Source organism: Ahaetulla prasina, chromosome 4 (genome assembly GCF_028640845.1).
Source record: "Ahaetulla prasina isolate Xishuangbanna chromosome 4, ASM2864084v1, whole genome shotgun sequence".
Lineage (NCBI taxonomy): Eukaryota > Metazoa > Chordata > Lepidosauria > Squamata > Colubridae > Ahaetulla > Ahaetulla prasina.
The window spans coordinates 139,032,094-139,054,739 of record NC_080542.1 but is presented as its reverse complement, the minus strand read 5'-3'; the positions used below and the strand labels follow the sequence as shown (position 1 = coordinate 139,054,739).

Here is a 22,646-nt window from a genome sequence, read left to right as displayed (position 1 = left end):
TAAAGAGCTAAAAGCAGAAGATGAAATTATGGTTTCTTCCAACATCATAGCATTTTTCACATCCAGATATCTAGAATTAGCAAAAGAATCCATGACAGTAATACTACACCTGGCCTACCCAAATACACTAAGATTGAAATACCATTAACCTCTGCCTCACTGCCAATTTTTTGTTTGATGGACAAATATACCAACAAATCAGAGGAACACCTATGGGATCATCATTATCAGGACTATAGCAGAGACTGTAATGCAACGTCTTTTGGGAAAGGAATAAAATTCACAAGACAAGAAGAAAACAAGAAAAGATATCTTTAACTGGATATCTTTAACAGCAAAGGAAATTATGGCAAATTAGAAATGCAAATCCATGGAAAAAACAATTTGCACTAACAAAATGTTCCATTGCCAAAGTAACATTTCAACCTCCCACAAGGAGAACTGTGTAAGAACATTATTCAGACTAGACTGGACTGGACTGGATTGGACTAGACTAGACTAGACTAGACTAGAATAGAATTTTTATTGGCCAAGTGTGATTGGACACATAAGGAATTTGTCTTGGTGCATATGGTCTCAGTGTACATAAAAGAAAAGATACCTTCATCAAGGTACAACACTTACAACACGTAATGATAGTCATAGGGTACAAATAAGCAATCAGGAAACAATATCAATATAAATCATAAGGATACCAGCAACAAAGTTACAGTCATACAGTCATACAGTCATAAGTGAAAGGAGACGGGTGATGGGAACAATGAGAATATTAATAGTGCAGATTTAGTTAATAGTTTGACAGTGTTGAGGGATATATTTGTTTAGCAAAGTGATGGCATTCGGGGGAAAACTTTTCTTATGTCTAGTTGTTCTAGTGTGCAGTGCTCTATAGCGTCATTTTGAGGGTAGGAATTGAAACAGTTTATGTCCAGGATGAATGTCTATAGAGATTCTTAGTCATTCAGGTCATGGTTGTCCCAAAGGTGTTTTTTCAAAAAGCAACTTGTTTTTCCTCGAAGATGTTTTGCTTCTCATCCAAGAAGCTTCTTCAGTTCTGATGAGAAGGAAACAACTTCAAGGAAAAGCAAAGTTCAGTTGCCTTTTGGAAAAACACCTTTGGGACATTATTCAGACGAGGCACCAATTTGTTGTTATTGTTAGTTGTGAAGTCATGTCTGACCCATCGCAACACCATGGACAATGTTCCTTCAGGCTCTCCTATCCTCTACCATCCTCCAGAATCCATTTAAGCTTATACCTACTGATTCAGTGACTCCATCCAATCACCACATTCTTCTTTTGCCCTCAGTCTTTCCCAGCATGAGGCTCTTCTCCAGGGAGTCCTTCCTTCTCATTAGGTGGCCAAAGTATTTGAGTTTCATCTTCAGGATCTGGCCTTCTAAAGAGCAGTCAGGGTTGATCTCCTCTAGGACTCTCCGGTTTGATCGCCTTGCAGTCTTCTGAAGCCACATCTAGTGCCAGGGTTTGTGGTCCTTCCTCTTCTCTCTCTCTTTCTCTCTCTCCCCTACCTTCCTCTCTCTTTCTTCTTTCTTTCTTTCTCTTTCTTTCTCTTTCTTTCTTTCTTTCTTTCTTTCTTTCTTTCTTTCTTTCTTTCTTTCTTTCTTCTCCTTCCTTCCTTCCTTCCTTTTTGTTTCTCTCTTTGTTTCTCTCTTTTCTCTCTCCCTCCTTCTTTCCTTCTTTCTCTTTCTTTGTCTCTTTCTTTGTCTCTTTTTCTATTTCTCTCTCTCTCTCTCTCCCTCTCCAACAGGGATGAAAAGTAAAATTTGTTACTACCGGTTCTGTGGGTGTGGCTTGGTGGGGGGGTAATGTGACTGGGTGGGCATGGCCAACTTTTTTTTTTTACTTTTAAAAGCATTTTTTCTACAATCTCTTCGGACGAAGGGGTTGTAAAAAATGCTTTTAAAAGCCTCTGATGATCAGGCAACTCAGCTGGGTTCACCGGAGGAGCCTTTTAAAAGCATTTATCTACAGCCAAAGAGGCTGTAGAAAAAATGCTTTTAAAGGGTTCAGACGATCCCAGCTGAGCTGCATGATCATCAGAGGCTTTTTTTTTAGTTTTAAAAGCATTTTTTGGTCGAAGAAAAAATGCTTTTAAAAGCAAAAAAAACCTCTGATGATCTTGTGGCTCAGCTGGGCATGTGGAGGACCTACACAGTGTAAGTTGGTGGAGGGGGGCAGGCCGAGTGAGTCTAGTGGCTGGGGTGAGTGAGCGGAACCGGTTCGGGGGCGTGATCACTCAGCAATTAAAAACACCACTACTGTCCTCCTGAACCAGTGCAAACCAGTAGCAACCCATCACTGATATATTGCATGATATAGTGCAATATTGGGTTTTCAATTTCATTTATATAGAATGTAAAGGATGTGTGTTTGTGGTTTTTATTTTTATAGTTATAATGTACACTGAAGATGGCATTTAATTTTATTGTACCATGTGCAATGACAATAAAGTAAACTATAAACTATCTATTTGCCAGGAATTGAGAGGGATGGATGCCATGATCTTAGTTTTCTTAATGCTGAGTTTCAAGCCAACTTTTGCACTCTCCTCCTTCATCCGCATCAAGAGGCTCTTTAGTTCCTCTTCCCTTTCTGCCATTAAAGTTGTATCATCTGCATATCTGAGGTTGTTAGTATTTCTCCCAGCAAGCTTAATTCCAACTTTTGATTCATCTAGCCCCACCTTTCTCATAATGTGCTCTGCATATAAGTTAAATAGGCAGGGTGACAGTATACAGCCTTGCCGGACTCCTTTCCCAGTTTTGAACCAATCAGTGGTTCCGTGTCCAGTTCACACTGTTGCTTCTTGACCCGCATACAGGTTTCTCAAGAGACAAATAAGATGGTCTGGTACTTCCGTCTCTTTAAGAACTTGCCACAGCTTTTTGTGGTTCACACAATCAAAGGCTTTAGCATAGTCAATGAAGCAGAAGTAGATGTTTTTCTGGAACTCCCTAGCTTTCTCCATGATCCAGCGTATGTTGGCAATTTGATCCGTAGTTCCTCTGCCTCTTCGAAATCCTGCCTGTACTTCTGGTAGTTCTCAATCCACGTACTGCTGGAGCCTAGCTTGTAGGATTTTAAGCATAACCTTACTAGCACGTGAAATGAGTGTAATAGAGTGATAGTTAGAACATTCTTCAGCATTGCCTTTCTTTGGAATTGGAATGTAAACTGACCTTGTTCCAATCCTCTGACCACTACTAAGTTTTCCAAATTTGCTGGCAAATTGAGTGTAGCACTTTTACTGCATCGTCTTTTAAGATTTTGAATAGCTCAGCTGGAATACTGTCTCCTCCACTAGCTTTGTTGTTGCTCAGATTTCCTAAGGCCCATTTGACTTCATTTTCTAGGATGTCTGGCTCAAGGTTAGTGACCACCCCATCGTGGTTATCAGGGATGTTAAGCTCATTCTTGTATAGTTCTGTGTAATTTTACCACCTCTTCTTAATCTCTTCTGCCTCTGTTAGGTCCCTGCCATTTTGGTCCTTTATCATGCCCATCTTTGCATGAAACGTTCCCTTCATATCTCCAATTTTCTTGAAGAGATCTCTGATCCTCCCTATTCTTGTTTTCTTCTTTTTCTTTGCACTGTTCATTTAAGAATGCATTCTTATCTCTTCTAGCTATTCTCTGGAATTCTGCATTCAATTGGGTGTATCGTTTTCTTTCTCCTTTGCCTTTCTCTTCCTTTCTTTCCTCAGCTATTTGCAGAGCTTCCTCTGACAGCCATTTTGCTTTCTTGCATTTCTTTTTCTTTGGAATGGTTTTAGTTGCTATCTCTTGTACAATGTTGCAAACCTCCTTCCATAGTTCATCAGGGACTCTGTCTATCAGATCTAATTCCTTAATCTATTTGTCACCTCTACTGTATATTCATCAGGGATATGATTTAGTTCATACCTGAGTGGCCTAGTGCTTTCCCCTACTTTCTTCAATTTAAGCCTAAATTTTGCAATGAGAAGCTCATGATCTGAGCCAAAGTCAGCTCCTGGTCTTGTTTTTACTGACTGAATAGAGCATCTCCATCTTTGGCTGCAGAGCACATAGTCAATCTGATTTCTGTGTTGACCGTCTGGTGATGTCCATGAATAGAGTCATCTCTTGGGTTGTTGGAAAAGAGTGTTTGCTATGACCATCGTATTCTCTTGACAGAATTCTAACAGCCTGTGCCCTGCTTCATTTTGTACTCCGATGCCAAACTTGCCTGTTATTCCAATTATCTTTTGGCTTCCTACTTTAGCATTCCAATCCCTCATGATGATAAAAACATCATTTTTTGGTTTTAATTCTATAAGGTGCTGTAGGGATTCATAGAACTGGTCAATTCATCCTCTTCAGCACCAGTGATTAGGGCATAGACTTGGACTATTGTGATATTGAATGGTTTGCCTTGGATTCAAACTGAGATCATTCTGTCCTTTTGGGATTGTACCCCAGTATTGCTTTTCCTACTCTTTTAATGACTATGAAGGCTACTCCATTTCTTCTGAGGGATTCTTGCCTGCAGTAGTATACCTGATAGTCATCTGAATTAAATTCACCCATTCCTGTCCACTTTAGTTCACTGATTCCTAAGAGGACAAATACACTGCAACAACCCAGAACAGGAGAAAAGAGAAACAGATTGTTTTATATAGTTTTATGTATATGTATACGTTGTATACATCTTCCACAAAATGGAAGCCATTCGACTTGATCAAAAAATATCTGACCACTCAACCCTCTACAGCACAACCAACACAAGCTATGAGAATGATAACACTACCATACATCAAAACATCTCAGAAATAACCAATAGACCAGTATAACACAGTATTACTGTAGTTTACTGTATAAGCTAATGCTTTAAGTAAACCAAAGTACCTAATAGTCCAAGAAATAAAAACAGCAGTCTATAAAATATATTGCAAGGACTCTAACAGCCACTACATAAATAAGCCAAGACTAGCAGAGTGAATCTATTAACACCAACCAGCAGTCTGAAGACACAATGAAATCTCACAATACATGAACATACTCAACCACACTTTCAACTAGGAAACTTTGAACCTCCTAGACCAAAAATACTAGGAAATTCCTGGAAGATTGGCATTCAGAAAAACCAGCCAACAATAAACACATAAAAATAAAAAAAATAGATAGCATTAAAAAAAGACATTTAAAAAGTTGAGAAGGCTAGAACGTATCTCCTGCAGCAGGTAGCATCCAGATAAACAGGGATTTACACTAAACACTAGGATCTAACAAGGAGAAAAATCACATCCCTGACAGGGAAGCTACTATAGCTCTATAGCTAAAAGTCTATAGAGATTCTCAGTCATCCAGGTCATGGTGGTCCCAAAGGTGCTTTTTCAGGAGGCAACTGGACTTTCTTGTTTTTCTCTGAAGACATTTCGCTTTTTATCCCAGAAGCTTCTTCAGCTCTAATAGGATAGTGGGGAATGGAAGGATTTATATTATACATACAGGATTTGTATTATACATACAAAGCTCTGACACTATCCTGTCAGAGCTGAAGAAGCTTCTTGGATGAGAAGTGAAACTTCTTCAAAGAAAAACAAGAAAGTCCAGCTGCCTCCTGAAAAAGCACCTTTGGGACTACTATTCTGTATGTAAACAGGGAACAAACCATACACTTACTAGCACTGATAATGTTCTCTAGCCAGGTATTGAAACGACTGCGAGGAAACAACCAAGTTTGAAGAGCCCCAAAAGATTCAACAGGTTTCGAATTTACCAAAATTCCTTATATTCTCCTTCACTCAAAAGATGCTCATCTAGTTCAAGATATTAACCTGTTTTGTATCTCTCAAGCCTATGACTTTTATTTGGAGGTCCTTTAATTAAAGGATTTAAAATAACAAGTGGACACTGATGTACTTTTCCTTATCTTTCAGATAAAAACCTGCTTGGGGTGTGTGTGTGATAAATCCTTATCTGAAAGATAAAAGCATCCACATGGAAGGCTTTATCGCTTAATTAAAACCTAGTACAATGGGCAATGAAGTCAATTGATTATTCAAGAAAGCTCTTCAAAAAATATTCTGCTTTACTCTTGGATGAGAATCTCTGTTGGATCCCCTGTACTGTACCGTGTAATATAATGATGTAGATTATACTTATATTCTTTTGTGGAAATGAACTAATTAATTAAAAACCAGGCTACAATTTACTGTTGGCTGATAAATTAATCTGATGGCATGGCATGATAATCAATAGGACCTAGAGATAGGATGATCTGAATCCATTAATACAACCCAAGGAGGCCAGGACCTTCCTTTCTCTGTTACCATAGAAGGAATAACAACTAACTTTACTGATACAGCTCACGACAGTGAGGCAAAACTAGACTACAACTGCAATTATTTAAAAACTACAAATAATGCTAATAATGTTAAATAATGTTAATGCCTGGAGTGCACTACCTGACTCTGTGGTCTCATCCCAAAATCCTCAAAACTTTAACCAAAGACTGTCTACTGTTGACCTCACCCCATTCCTAAGAGGTCTGTAAGGGGCGTGCATAAGTGCACCAGCGTGCCTACCGTTCCTGTCCTAATGTTCCCTTTGGTTGTATTCAATTTGTGTGGTTATTTCATGCTTATACTTATATATATTGTTGTGTTTGACAAAATAAAATAAAATAAATAAAATGCAGTAATAGAAAACATGGGTATGATTTTTCTCATTGTGATTTAGCAGATCCCACCACAGGTGAGAACAAATACATGCACCCTAGTAATCCTGTACGGGAGTCCTTTCTTTGCTTTCTCGTGGATTCGAAAAATGAAGTTGATTAATTAATACACATCCTTTATTGTTTTTCCGAGTCACTGATGGCCTATGTACTTAGATCCCAACTTTAATCCTCAGTGACACTTCATTTGAAAGGATAGCAACAGAACAGAAGTTCAGACGACTCCGAAAATTTGTTTGCCATCACATTAAGTCATTAAGTATGGCTATTGAATAAACCACACAATTAGCCACATTTGCATAATATACTCTAGGCCATACACTGTGCTGTACAAACCACAAAAACCACCTTAGAACTTGTAATAATTATGTGTGTCCTAAGACAGGGGTCTCCAACCTTGGCAACTTTAAGCCTGGAGGACTTCAACTCCCAGATTCTGGGAGTTGTAGTCCTCCAGGCTTAAAGTTGCCAAGGTTGGAGACCCGTCTTAAGATACATCCCTTTCTTCAAAAATCTATTTCTGTATCTATAACCTGCCTAACTCGTTTCTCTAATCATGAGCCCAGATATTGGTTTTATATCATTTCATCGGCCAGGTTTTTCTAAAGGGCTAAAACTAGCATATTTCAAACTTGGCAACTCTTAACACACGCAGCCGTAAAACTCAAAGTTTTAAGAGGTGTCTTTATTTTTTATTTTTTTTACAAATTGTTTTAGAATTGTTAATCACCCAGTGACTTAAGCCAGTATCTGACTGTGAGTTCTGGGAAAAACCCACACAGCTTGTGAGTTGTCAAGGTCGAAAAACACTGACCATGTTTAGATAGAAAACATAGTTTTGTCTAGGACTTGGAGGAGCTTTTGTGGCTGATAAAAAGTTTCCTTATCATCCAATGTGCGTCTTATGTGAATCCGCTTCATGGTCGGCTATTCAGCAACCTATGAGCGTTTTCAAGCCGGATAACAATTCTCCTCATTAGAGAAAAAACCCCGTAAGCAGAGAGACAGAGCTCCAAAACATTTCCCCTCAGCTCCCCTGGCAGAAAAACAAAACAAAAATCCTCCTCTGGCAGCTACGCATGCGCCACATTTATTTGCTATTAAACGCCGGGTTCATTCTAGTGTCTCTTTAAGCGCATGCGCCTCTGTCCAGTTTTTTTTTTCTTTAAAAAAAATCAATAAAATATAGTCACTTGACCATAAAGTCAAGGGCAAGAGAGGCCCGCTTTCCTCCGCTTATGCTAGGAGGCGTGGCTTTCTCCTCAGAGCCCTCCCTCTTCCCACCGCCCATATTTCCTGCCTTTCCCACCCTCGTCTTGTCTTCCGATGCGGCAGATCGGCTGAGCCGGCGAGTCCACCATCTTTCCGCTCCTCTTTTCGGAACAGTCGGTCTTCCAATATCCCAGATTACAACGCGGCGCCTCTAGCGACGCTCTCCGTCCGACTCCTCTGCGTTCCACTCAGCAGCCGGCCGCCATGTTGTTCTAGTTTTACGCTCCGCGGCGGGTGATCGGTGCTGGGCGAGAGGATCTGCCGGCGTGAGGGTCTCCCGGCGTCGGGAGAAGGCAGGGAGGTTGCGGGCTTTTCGCACCGCGACCTGGCGAGATCGGACGCCATGGCAGCCGCCTTGGGAGGAGCAGGAGCAGGAGCAGGTACAGTATATATAGATCCCTTCTCGTCCTCCCGAGGCCAAGCAGGGGAAGGGAGGGTTTGCGGCTGATCCGCTGGGGAAGCCTGAGGCCCCCAGACGGGTGCGGGCGCTCCAGGGAGAGGAGTGGGGAGAAGCAGCCGTCGATCTCCTGGGTTGCAGGGGTGGGGGAAAGATGTTTGCGCTTCCTGCGTGCGGTGTTTACCGGCGAGGAAGCCTGGCTGGGCAAGACAGACACGTCAGGCTTGTCTGAGGGGCAGCTGAGTAGGGATTTTCCAGGGGTTTGGGGCGGGGGAGAAGAAGGGGTGCCTGGAAGTGGGCCTAATAATGGGGGTCGTTTCTAGCTCAGGGGTTGACATGAGGGGGGTCCTCTGAGGGTAGGATAGAATAGAGTAGAATAGAGTAGAATAGAATAGAATAGAATAGAATAGAATAGAATAGATAGATAGAATTCTTTATTGGCCAAGTGTGATTGGACACACAAGGAATTTGTCTTCGGTGCATATGCTCTCACTGTACATCAGGAGAATAAAATACATTCATACAGAATCATAAGGTACAATACTTAATGATAGTCCTAGGGAACACATAGGCAATCAGATCATATTAGGGGACAGTCAGTATAAATCGTAAGGATACCAGCAACAAAAGTTACGGTCATACAGTCATTAGTGGAAGGAGACTGGCGATGGGAGCCACGAGAAGATTAATAGTAGTGCAGACTTAGTGAATAGTTTGACAGCGGTTTGAGGGATTGAGCTTGGATGTTTTCTTGCAGACTTTTTCATTAGGTAACCTCGTAGAATAGAATAGAATTCTTTATGGGCCAAGTGTGACTGGGCACACAAGGAATTTGTCTTTGGTGTATTATGCTCTCAGTTTTATTTTATTCATCGGGGATAAGAAGATGCAATACTTCGTGATAGTCAAGGTTACTAATAAGCTGTCAAATCGTGTTAGGAAACAAATGAAAACAATATAATTTAAAGGTACACGCAACATGGTTATAGTAGTAAGAGGGAAGAGATAGATACTAGTAAGGAAGAAAAGAAGGACTTTCTTTGGAGGGAAAGGAAAAGGTGGTGTCCCCAGTTTGGTTGCAGTTCTTTAAGGCCTTAGGATTGCAGAGTGGGGGTGGGGGGTGGTGGAGATCTTTGGGTTTTTATAAAAGCAAGATAGAGGCACAGGACATAGGGGATAGAATAAAGTGCTTAGGGAGAGGGTGCTGTTGTGGCTCATTTTTAAAAAAAATTTCCCATTTCCTTCCATTTGGACTTGTTCTTTTGTGGATTTGCTGTCTTCCCTCCATTCTTATGCTTTTTATTAAAATGCATACAGATGTGATGGTTGACATCTGTATATTCCATTGCTGCAAAGGGCGTTGTTTAGTAAAGGAGTGTAAATTATGAATCTGGCCTTTTTGCAGAAGTTCTTTCAGTCCTGCATGACATGGACGTCTTATATTTTGTAAAAGGTATATTAGTTGAACTTAATATGCTTATTGCTTGCTTTTAAAATATTCACGTTCAGACCATTCTTCTTTTTATATTTGCACTGTCTCAGTCTTGGCTTGGTTTTGGATATGTAGCCTTATGTGACTGTATCCTCACCATGTGTCTTAACTACAATCTTTTTATTGGCCAAGTGTGATTGGACACACAATCTTGCTGTCTTGCTGAGAAAGGTATATTTTTATTAGAGACCAAGTATATTGCAGGTCATGCAGAGGAACTAATTAATGCTATGAATAAAAAAGCTTACTATATATTAAGTTTGAATTTCTCATATGCTTTCTTGGATGTTTCTTTCTGCCTAGTTTTGTAAGTCTGAATTTCTTTGTTATGTTTGGTCCCAGAGCCTGTTTTTGTAACGTTACCAAAGTTTAAATAACTTGCTAGTTGTGTGATTTCATTACTTACAGTATATATAAAAGTTCCAAACTTTTGTATTGTAATAAAAGTGAAAAAGAAATTCAAATTCAAATTGTATTTACAGGTAGTCCTCAACTTACAACAGTTCATTTATGACCATTCAAAGTTACAACAGTTCTGGAAATAGCGACTTATGACCACTTTTCACATTTAGCATCCTCATGGTCATGTGATTTACATTCAGATGCTTGACAACTGACTCATATTTATGACAATTGCAGTATCCCAGAGTCATGTGATTCCCTTTTGCGACCTTCTGACAAGCAAAGTGAATGGGGAAGCCAGATTCACTTAACAACCATGTTATTAATTTAAGAACTGCAGTGATTTACTTAACAAATGTGAGAAAAGTCATAAAATGGGGCAAAACTCACTTAACAAATTTCTCATTTAGCAACTTAAATTTTAGTCTCAATTGTAAGTTGGGGGACTACCTGTATTTACAAGCAAGACTGATTATGTGGGAAGAGACGCAAGATAGAGTGGCTGAAGTCTTTGACCTGAATCTCAGTTCAAATTTGCTGCAAAGTTTGTTTACTGATCTTGGATTGCCTTTATATCTGTATGCATACCCTTCTTTTCAGTGCATTGTTGATAATAAAGCATATAGGGTAGGGGTATTTTGCTGGTCTGAGCATATAAAGAATCAATACAATACCTGTAAGTTGAATGAAAACAAAACACTTTTTTGTGAAACATGGTATCTTGCAGAGAAAATATGCTTTCCCTTACCAAGTTTTGTTTGTTTACTTTTTGCTACTTATTGACATTATAGTCTAAAGTCACAGTTTTTGTGACAGAGTCTTGTTTTACTTGGATTTCTGAATCCAAATTGCTAGGCTGGTTTCTTTGCTGAGCATCCCAGTTAAAAAATTGGGGATTTTGGAGTGGCAAGAGTAGATTTATTTTTGGAAAGGAACTTTTCCCTATGCCTTTATACCTCATCTTCACAAACATTCATGCCATTATTTTTTGTTTCCCATTATGAATAAAAAGAAGGAAAAGGATTGGTTTTGAAGAGGGCTGTCCTATAGCAAAGATTTTTATTCAAAACTTTATTGTAGTTATAATTTATTTACGACCCAATATAATATATAGAGGTTGTTAACTGTCAGCTGCCACTTCATGCTTGCTTGTGCTTGGCTGACATGAGGTAACATCCTGCCATGAATTATGGAAAACGGGGATCAAGGGAATGCGTGGGAAACCGAAAAGGTGCTGTACTGTCTTGAGAGGCTGCTTCAAGGTCGCCAAGCTGGAAGAAGGAGGGAACTTGAACTGAACTTGAACTGACCGTTAGGAAAACAGCTTGCAAGATTTAATTGGTTTCCTTGGGGTGGAAAATGAAAAACAAGGAGGGGGAAGGAAGGAAAAGTATAAGGTGATAAGGTAGTGATTTTGGCATGCAAATCTTGGTTCTGGCAATGCATGATCTGCAATATACTCGGTCTCTAATAAAAATATACCTTTCTCAGTAAATGTACCCGCAGCTAGGCCACTTGGACTGTTGAGTTTTACATCTTCCTTTTTAGGGTTTCAAATAGAGTGTAGTGCCTCCACTTATAAAATAGAATACTTTATTTGTCCAAGAATGATTAGACATACAAGGAATTTGTTTAGGTGCAGAAGCTCTTAGTGTACGTGCAAAACAACAGTAGTAATAATCATAATGATACCAATTATCATTGGAGGAGGTAGTAGAGATGATGAGAAGGATAATAATAATAATACAGCCATACCACATAGGCATTAGACAGTATTTATGTTCACAATTTGTATTCTAAATAGATAAGATACTGTTTCAGTAGCCGTAGAGAAAATTACTTCTGTAAGAATATTGGTGTCATATTATCTAGTGCTCTTGCAGTTACATATTGTACAAGGAAGAAAGGGAACACATACTTAGAAAGGATTCTCTGAAAAGAGATCTATATATTTTTAGATGGCTTTTCTGAGCTGGTGGTTTTGTGGATTTCAGATGTATCTGAGAGAATCAACTGATAGGTATACTTGCTACTGATGGAAGAGCCTAAGGAAGATTTTTAGTTCACATGCCAAGACTGTAAAGTATAATTCTGCCATATAAATGTTAAAATATTGCTTGAACTTGAAAGATCTATCTTCTAATAGTCTAAATCACTTCCTGATTCATTAATCCTAATTCTCAGTTGATATAAGATGCTTTGGAAACTTGTTATTTCTTATAACACTCAGAAACTCAGAATTCTGTCTGCAAATATTGATTTAAAGTTTCTTGCAGTTTGAATTGTTCTTGTCATAGCTGAATTGGCTAGTTCTATTCCTTCTTGGCATTCTTATGTCCATACTTGAGCCTTAAAAATGCAAATACAAAGTATGGTGAAAAAGCTTTTAGAGTATTCCAGTACATATTAGTGGGAAATCTGGAAATCTAGTATTGTTAATGCAGGAGATACTTGGATGGTGGAAATCAGTAGATAATAGACTACGATTTCCTTAGATGCTGCTAACTACAGTATTGCTTTGTGTATTTATTATCAGGTATCAGAGCTTTATGTTATCAGATGACAGGTTGATTTTGTCCAGCATCCTCTATCTCCCCCCCTCCCCCAATGGCTAGCCATCTATGTCTGAGAGGTTCAGAAGCAGAATTTGAGGACAAATTAATCTCTTTGGTTTATGTTCTTAAGCAACTAATACTTATGACAATATTGCGTTCAAAACTGAAGATGATATCCCATCAGGCTTAATAGCCATTAGTAGTTTTATTCTCCATGAATTTGCCCAGCCTGTTTACATGTTTGGGGTATTGGACAACTCCTGGAGGAATGTTGTCCATGGGGTCGCGATGGGTTGGACATGACTTCGCAACTAACAACAACAAAGTATATTCAGCAGTTAAACGCAAAACTTCCTTTTGCCTGTTGACAATGTGTCACATTCAATTTCTTTCAGAATTTTAGAGGTTTTAACATAAAAGAGGGTGGAACTCTTCATTCTATACATTTTCTTTTATTAAATTATGAGAATTGTAGTTCAGTGTATGTGGAGATCAGTTAAAGAAAACTGATATGATATATTTCTCTACCTTCCTTTCTGTTTTTTGAAAGTATGGAAAAGAAACATTGTTAAGAGTCTTCATGAATCCTTAAATCTATTGTTTAAGTATATATTCCAATGCTATAGATCAAGGGTCTCCAACCTTGGCAACTTTATGACTTGTGGACTTCAACTCCCAGAATTCCTCAGCTAGCACATACTGGCTGAGGAATTCTGGGAGTTGAAGTCCACAAGTCGTAAAGTTGCCAAGGTTGGAGACCTCTATTATAGAAGACATTGCATAAATTCCATGTGCATAAAACGAATAATATAAGAAGTGACCTGAACAGTGCATAACTTAGATTTCTGTAAACACATTTATTTTACATAATCTGTATGCCACTCATTTCATTACATTTTGTGCAGCCTTCAGCAGTAAGTCATAATTACCTGACAATATAGGTGATAATTCTTATTACCTTTCCTTGAAGGCCCAAAATATGATATTCTCCTGCTTTAGGAATCTAATAAAGGAAAGAGCTGTTCTAATTTTGGGGAGACAGTGACAGTGTGCTGCCCTCACTTGAAATCTTGGTGGGGAGTTAGTTTCATTAGTCACCAGCAGCAGCCTCACCTCAAGAGAATCCACAGACCAGAGAAATTCTACTTCAGGAACAGTCCTGAAGACCCCAAGCCATAAAGGACTTCATAAGCAATGACCAGCATGTAGAATTGTACTCAGAAGTGTAGTGATATCTAGTGCAGCTCCTGCAAGATGGAGAACGTTTTTTTAATCTGACATTGGCCCCATCAATAGCTGGGCTGCTGCAGTTTTAATCAGTTGCAATTTCTGTGTAGATTTCATAAGAACTAATTCATTAATTGTAATATAATGAGAGTATGAGTGATAGCAGAACTCCTGTTTCAGAAACTATTGCTTGACAAAGGATCTCTTGGCATGGCCTACACTAGCTGTGCAGTTGGAGTCATGAGTCCAGGAAAAAAAACCTACTCAGATCTTGTAGCACAGCGGCCCCCAACCTTTTGGGTACCAGGGACTGGTTCCATGGAGAAAGGTTTTTCCGAAGATCAGAGGGGGCGTGGTTTTGTGTCCTGCCTACATCCCTTTGATGGGGCTTCACTTTTTTCTGTGGCACTGTTTTTGACATGCTGAGGCACGGTGCCGATCCATGGACCGGGGGTTGGGGACCCCTGTTCTAACAGTTCCTTCCAAGAGATTGTAACTACATCTCTGTCATGGCCTAAAGATGGAATTATTTTGAATTCAAGTGACTTCTGGATAAACAAAGTCTACATCTTGCTCAGATTTAATTTGGTTTTATATATAGGATAGTAGTGTAAAAGAAATTTTTGAATGATAATTAGGCAAAGAATACTTGTTAAAGCTTTTTAGTGAACATCATGTAGATCAGGCCTGTCAAACTGGCAGCCCACGTGCAGGCCCATCCTGGCTCCGCAAAGGCAAAAAAAATCCTGATACGGCACGATACGGTTTGATGTCCCTGATCTAACTAATATATGTACTGAAAAATACTCTATGTTGTGAATGGCTATTGATGCTACATAATGAATCCAGAGCTGCCAATAGATACTAGAATTTTAAAAAGGAATTCCTAAATGAGGGATAAGCTGCCTAGATTATTTTGGACCACAGTTCATATAATTTTTAATAATTGTCTATATGGGATGGGTTTGTAGTCTGATTATCCAGATGAATCAAATTATTTATCTTCCCCTGAAGAGTCAGATTGGGTCCGGAGGTACTGGATAGTCACAGCCTTGTAAGAATCAACTTAAATTTTTCAACCTTTTGTTTATTTTGCATATGCCAGTTGATAGTATTTGTTGTTCATTTCCATTAGTGCAACTTTCTTACAAGAGCAGGGATGTATTTATGATGGTGCCCAGCAGTACTTCTTAAAAATGATTAAAAGCAATTTTAAAGTTGTTCTCCTACAAGGATAGTGCAGAAACCCAGCATTGCTTATTTTATTATTAAATTTATATGCTGGCTAACTCTCCTATAGGGTGACTAGCATGATTCTTCAAAATAATACCAGTACTGCTGTCTGAGAATCCAAGCATTTGTTTCATATTGTTCAAATTGTCAAATCTCTTGTTTATAGAGGATGACTTTGATTGTCATAAACCTGGTGCAGAAAGATCTTGGAGAAGGAGAACTGGAGATGATGATTGGGATAGGTAAGTTTCTCTTTTTTTCTTTTATGCAGAGATGTTTTCATTATATGTCATTTGTTTCTCTCTTTCACAGTGTTAATTTGCAGGATCTAAAAAATGTTCAAATACAGACATTGATATGTTTGTTTATCTGCCATGTACATAACTGTCGCTTAGTTGTAGAGATATGTATGAAGGGCAGACAGTGGGTGGGGCCCACTTTCTTTAATCAGAGTTGCATTTTGCTGTGGAATACATGGGGGGAATTCATAGACCTAACAAAAATGAGCAATTTATTACATTTTTTCCTATCTATTATACCTAGTTATACATAACTGTTCATACTTGTAGTTGTACTCCTTTATATAACGTGTGTTCACTAGTGCCAATGAATAATGTACCTATTTAAGTGAGCTTGTTTGTTGGAATCGGTGGATAAAGAAAGTCTATGGACCAAATGAGGGAGTTCAGCAGATTTTACCTATATTATGATGTTAACTTCCCCCCCCTCCCCAATTTAGAGCCTGAAGACATGAACATGTAGTTTTACAGGTTCATTCATAAACTGTTCATTTACTGACCGTTTAAAGTTATAACAGCAATGAAAAAAGAGACGTTTGGCCCTCACACTTACGTCTGTTGCAGCATCCCCATGGCTATGTGGTCAAAATTAGGTGCTTGGCAAACAGCATGTATTTTCAGTGGTTGCTGCACTGGTTTATATGATCATCATTTGTGACTTTCCCAGTCGACTTCTGGCAAAGACAATAGAAGAAGCTGGATTTGTTTAATGACTGTGTGATTGGCTTAACAATCATTGCAAAATTTTTTTAAATTGGACATGACTCACTTAACAGCCATCTTGCTTAGCAACAGAAAGTCTGTTCCAATTAGGGCCATAAATTGAGTTATTTACCATATTTTTCGGAGTATAAGATGCACCTTAATTTTGGGGGAGGAAAACAAGAAAACAAGAATTCTACCTGCTGCTACTCGCTGCTACTCGCTTTCCCTGAAGAGACCTCTCACATGCTGTGCGGGGAGGGTCGGGGCACAGCCTGAGGAAAGAGCCTCTTCAGGATGGTCTGGGGGCGGGGGAAGCTGCCCGGCAGCTTTGGCAAACAAGACGGGCCCCACAGTTTGCAGCTGGTTCCCCCTCTGGCTGCCCAGCTGGCAGCTCAGGGCAGACAATGGCCACAATGACTCCCTCTCAGTGCCTGGGAGCCCCTAAAGTGAAACGTCCCACCTTTCCAGCACTGCAGTTCCCCTCCGATGTGCTTTGGGGAACCAGGGAGGAAAGCATTTGCAGGTGGCAGCACCAGGCGCCCTGCATGTTTTTGGATTCAGGGAGGAAAGCACTTTGCATAGCATAGCAGGGAATGGGGGTAGGAGGTTGATCAGTCATTTGAAGGGGAGGGGGAAGATGCACCCTCTTAACTGCACCCGCCATGGTCGGTGTTGGAGGAGGAGAGGCGGAGGAGCTGGGAGTGCTGATGCTTTGGGAAGGAAGGAGAAAGGCAATCTCCCTGAGCTCCCTGGGACGGGCACCGCTTTTGCCAATGTGGTTTCCTCAGGTCGACCTCGCCTCTCCAGAGGCAGCTCCGAAAACAGTGCTGGGGAAGATGCAAGTTGCTGGGTGGGAGGAAACTGACAAATGAAACCAGCGAGGTGAAACGCCAACTTTGCAACAGTGTGAGAGATGACACCCCTGCAGAAATGGAAGGTTCCCTCCCTTCTCTGCAAGACCATACCATAGCAGTTCCATCTGCCTGGTATTCCTTCACCTTTCCTTCCTTGCTCCTTCCCCCCCTCTCCACCCCAAAGCAGAGGAGATCACATCAAGAAAGAGGCCAGGGCCAAAGCTGGCCTCGTCCAGAAAGTCGCCCCCCTGCCCCGTCAGCCTGGGTCCTCCCCTGTATCTCTTGTAGAAGAAGTCAGCCACGTCCTCCGAGACCCGCTTGATGGTGGAGATTTTATCCGGATGCATCTTCCTCCTTCACTTCAAATGACCGATCAACCCCCTACCCCCATTCCCTGCTATGCTATGCAAAGCGCTGGTGTGTTGCCACATATGTCAGTTTCCTCCCACCCACCACCCACCCTCTTGGACCTTCCCCAACACTGTTTTTGGAGCTGCCTCTGGAGAGGTGAGGTGTGACCCCAGGAATCCACATTGGCAAAAGCAGCACCCATCCACGAAAGCTCAGGGAGATTGCCTTTCGCCTTCCTTCCCAAAGCATCAGCACCCCCAGCTCCTCCACCTCTCCTCCTCCAACACCGACCATGGCGGCTACAGTTAAGAGCGTGCATCTTCCCCCTCCCCTTCAAATGACCGATCAACCTCCTACCCCCATTCCCTGCTATGCTATGCAAAGTGCTTTCCTCCCCGAATCCAAAAGCGTGCCATGTGGCTGGCACTGCCACCTGAAAATGCTTTCCTCCCTGGTTCCCCGAATCACATTGGAGGGAAACCGGCCACCGCCTGAAACGTGGCTCTGTGAGTTGCATCAGGCCAATGGGCGGCGGTGCTGGAAACGAGGGGCATTTTCCTTTAGAGGCTCCCAGGTGCAGAGAGGGCGGTGGCTCCTCACATTGCTGGCCGGTGAAGTCATTGTGGCCATTATCTGCCCTGAGCTGCCTGCTGGGCAGCCAGAGGGGGAACCTGAACTATGGGGCTCACCTCGGTTGTTCGCTGAAGTCGCTGAGCAGATTCCCCCGCCCCCAGACCATCCCGAAGAGGCTTGTTCCTCAGGCTGTGCCCCGACCCAGATCCCCTCTGCCTGGAACCGCCCGAGAATGCAACATGCAGAGGTCGAAATTGTCCAAAGGGAGGGGCTAGTGTGTGGGTGGGGCTACATTCGGAGTATAAGACGCACCCAGATTTTCACCCTCTTTTGGGGGGTAAAATGGTACATCTTATGCTCCAAAAAATATGGTAATTAAATTTCTATGCTGCCCATCTCACTATCAAGTGATTCTAAGAGGCTTACAATGTTATAAATCACAGTATAAAGCAATTAGAAAGTTAAAACATTCAAGTTAACAATAAACAGGATAAAAAGACCAATATATAAACTGGTAGCAGTTAGTCTGCCAGCCACCTCCAGAATGGGATATGCCCATCAGGGCCCCAAACCAGTTGGCAGAGATTTTTAGGCCCTTCTGGAAAGTCAAGAAGTGGGGGACAGATTTCACCCTGTGGGGCATGATATTCCAGAGGCAGGAGCTGCAGCAGAAAGGGCTTCTCTATTAATGAACATTTCATGATATATTAAAATCTATATTTAATGGACCTTAGTTTAGTGAATACACTATAATAATAATAATAATAATAATAATAATAATAATAATAATAATAATAATAATAATAATAATAATAATAATAATAATAATAATAATAATAATATTTTAATTTTTATACCGCCCTTCTCCCGAAGGACTCAGGGTGGTGAACAGCCAAGTAAAACAATACAATATATTACAATAAAAACTATTTAAAAACTTATTCCATATTGCCTAAATTTAAATATAAAATACATAATATAAAAATAAACCCCATTTAAAACGAATTAAAAACCCCTATTAAGCCAGTCCTGCTCGGAAGAATAGTATGTTTTCAGCTCGTGGCGAAAAGTCCGGAGGTCAGGAAGTTGTCGAAGTCCTGGGGGAAGCTCGTTCCAGAGGGTAGGTGCCCCCACAGAGAAGGCTCTCCCCCTGGGGGTCGCCAGCCGACACTGTTTGGCTGACGGCACCCTGAGGAGACCCTCTCTATGGGAGCGTACCGGTCGGTGGGAGGCATGTGGTAGCAGAAGGCGGTCCCGAAGATATTCCGGTTCTATGCCATGGAGCGCTTTAAAGGTGATAACCAACACCTTGAAGTGCACCCGGAAGACCATAGGTAGCCAGTGCAGTCTGCGCAGGATTGGTGTTATATGGGAGCCACGAGTGGCTCCCTCTATCACCCGCACAGCTGCATTCTGGACCAACTGAAGCCTCTGGGTGCTCCCCAAGGGGAGCCCCATGTAGAGAGCATTGCAGTAGTCCAGGCGAGAAGTGACAGGGGCGTGAGTGACCGTGCATAAGGCATACCGGTCTAGAAAGGGGCGCAACTGACGGACTAGGCGAACCTGGTAAAAAGCTCTCCTGGAGACGGTCGCCAAATGATCTTCAAAAGACAACTGTCCATCCAGGAGAACACCCAGATTGCGCACCCTCTCCATTGGGGCCAATGATTCGCCCCCAACAGTCAGCCGCGGTTGCAGCTGGCTGTACCGGGATGCCGGCATCCACAGCCACTCAGTCTTGGAGGGGTTGAGCTTGAGCCTGTTTCTCCCCATCCAGACCCGCACGGCCTCCAAACACCGAGACAACACTTCGACAGCTTCATTGGGGTGGTCAGGGGTGGAAATGTACAGCTGGGTGTCATCCACGTACAGTTGATAACTCACCCCAAAACCACTGATGACCTCACCCAGCAGCTTCATATAGATGTTGAACAGGAGAGGGGAGAGAACAGACCCCTGTGGCACCCCGCAAAGGAGGCGCCTCGAGGTAGATCTCTGCGCCCCTGCCAACACCGTCTGCAATCGGTCGGAGAGATAGGACAAGAACCACCGAAACACGGTGCCTCCCACTCCTAAACTCCCCAACCGTCGCAGCAGGATACCATGGTCGATGTATCGAAAGCCGCTGAGAGATCTAGGAGAACCAGGGCAGAGGAATAACCCCTATCCCGGGCCCTCTAGAGGTCAACCACCAATGCGACCAAAGCTGTCTCCGTGCTGTACCCGGGTCGGAAACCGGACTGGAACGGGTCTAGATAGACAGATTCCTCCAGGTACTGGGGTAACTGATGTGCCACCACACTCTCCACAACCTTCGCCACAAAGCGAAGGTTGGAGACTGGACGATAGTTACCCAAAACAGCTGGGTCCAGGGAGGGCTTCTTGAGGAGGGGCCTCACCACCGCCTCTTTCAAGGCGGTGGGAACAACACCCTCCCCCAAGGAAGCGTTGACAATTCCCTGGAGCCAGCCTCGTGTAACCTCCCGGGTGGCCAGCACCAACCAGAAGGGACACGGGTCCAATAAACATGTGGTGGCATTCAGCCGTCCCAGCAATCTGTCCATGTCCTCGCTGACACCAATCAGAGCATAGAAAAACTTAAAAAAAAGTAGTGCAAGATCGGAGGAAGTGGTGAGACCTGGCCTATAGAATTGCCAAGAGTTGGACATGACTGAGTGGTCATCTTCAATTTAATGGATAAATTGGATGCAGTAGACAAAATTTAAAGTTTTGATGAAGTTGATTGAACAGATTTTGCCGATGTTCTGGGAAGGTTTGGGAAAGATTGCTGTTTTGCTCAGGATCGGTAAGCCAGTGGCCTATGTGACAATGAAGAAGCTCAGGGGCTCAATGAGGAAGGGGCTGATTGCATACTTTGAATCTATTTCTTTGTAATTGTTGGACTTTTACTGCAAGACTGGGCCAGGCCGAAGAAGGCAGATTAGTATCTAAGGCTATGGGTGGTTGTTAGGAAGCAGCACTTCCCTCTGCAGCAAGTGGTGTAATTGGAAAAAAGAATATTAAAATAAAAGTGTAGATACACTTTTCAGATTTAACAGACCTTTAAATTTGCTAAACACCTCTTTCCACATTAAAATCAAGATTTTACTATACTATGTTCAGCAACACTTCCTTTTGCAACTGGTTTTCAGCTGACTTGTGTATATACCTACTGGGATCAAATAATTCTATTGAGAAATTCCATAACTTAAGCTTAGTTAGGAATTCATCTCTTAACTTTGTTACATTCTTCCTTACATTCAAATCTGCATTTGTCATCACTATTCAGGTAGTGATGGGAGGGATGAACAATACTCTTTTCTGGACATTGAAAAAAAAATGAACTACTGTATTTTTTGTACTATAAGACGCTCCGGACTATAAGATGCACCTAGGTGGGAAGAAAACAAGAAAAAAAAAATCTGCCTCTGCCTCCCAGCAATTTGTCTCCTTACAGCAAACAGCAAACAGCCTGGTCAGCTTCAGCATAGCCTGATTTAGTATGAGCAGCTGATTGGCAGTTGGATCAGCCTCCCGGAATACCGCCTATCAGCTGTTCTAGGCAGTGGGGATTGCCGCCGGCATATATTGCCACTCTGTGTGCCCCATTTTTGGCCTCTGTGCGTCCCGTTTTCAGCCTGCTTGCACCCCATTTTCGGGCTCCATGCGTCCCATTTTCGGCCCGTTCCAGGTGGCGGGGATAGACGGCAGTCCCTGCTGCCTAGAATGGGCCAAAAGCAGGATGCATGGAGGCCGAATATGAGGTGTGTAGAGGCAGTGATGGGCGGCAACAGTGGCGATGGGTGGTGGCGATCTCTGCAGCCTGGAACAGCTGATCAGCGGTATTCCCAGAGGCAGATCCAACTGCCAGTCAGCTGCTTGTGCTAAATCAGGCTGTGTTGAAGCAAATTGCTGGGAAGCAGAGGCCAAAGGGTGGGGGCCAGTGGGTGGGCGGGGCTTCGACAACATTCTCTATAAGATACACAGACATTTCCATCCACTTTATTTTTTTTGGGGGGGGGAAGAAAGTGCGTCTTATAGATCAAAAAATATGGTACTTTAAATATAGTAAAGATTCAAGCAGAGAGAAGCAATTGACTCTTTCATCTCAGTGCTTTGCTTAAACGAGATTACTCTACATTTTAGAATTATTTATTTATTTATTAGATTTATGTTGCCGCCCATTCACCCATGGCGACTCAATATGTGTAATAAGCCTCCTAATGTAACATTTACACCATATTTTCTGTCGCTTATCTTGCTTTGGTTTTATGCTGGTTTGTAAAATCAGAAATGGAGGACAATGCTTTAAAGCATCCTCCCCCCAAATATGATATTCTCCAGATGTTTTGGTTGTCTACTTCCAAGAAGTGTGGATAGGGAGTGAGAAATCTAATCCTTGGCCACTCTCCAATGGTATACCGCCAGACTCAGTACTCTCTCTACTCCTGTTCAAGATCTACAAAAAGCCACTCGGTGAGATCATCCATAACCATGGATTGAAATATCATCAATTTGCTGATGATATGCAACTTTGCATATCCGCATGACCTGACGGACGCTAT

The 22,646-nt window shown here is 41.8% G+C and overlaps 1 protein-coding gene across 8 annotated transcripts in view; it reads left to right on the top strand.

Moving 5' to 3' along the window:
* Positions 1-8,068: 8,068 nt before the first annotated feature.
* The window catches only part of RBM33 (RNA binding motif protein 33), a 131,340-nt gene continuing 116,762 nt past the window's right edge, over positions 8,069-22,646 (top strand). For 5 of the 8 annotated variants that reach the window (XM_058180394.1, XM_058180397.1, XM_058180398.1 and 2 more), the window contains exons 1-2: positions 8,070-8,373; positions 15,466-15,541. In XM_058180394.1, coding sequence (XP_058036377.1) covers positions 8,337-8,373; positions 15,466-15,541 — 113 coding nt within the window. In that variant the 5' untranslated portion in view covers positions 8,070-8,336. Of the gene's footprint in view, positions 8,374-15,465; positions 15,542-22,646 lie in introns of all 8 variants that reach the window. The other 3 variants (XM_058180395.1, XM_058180399.1, XM_058180396.1) reach the window with 3 other exon arrangements.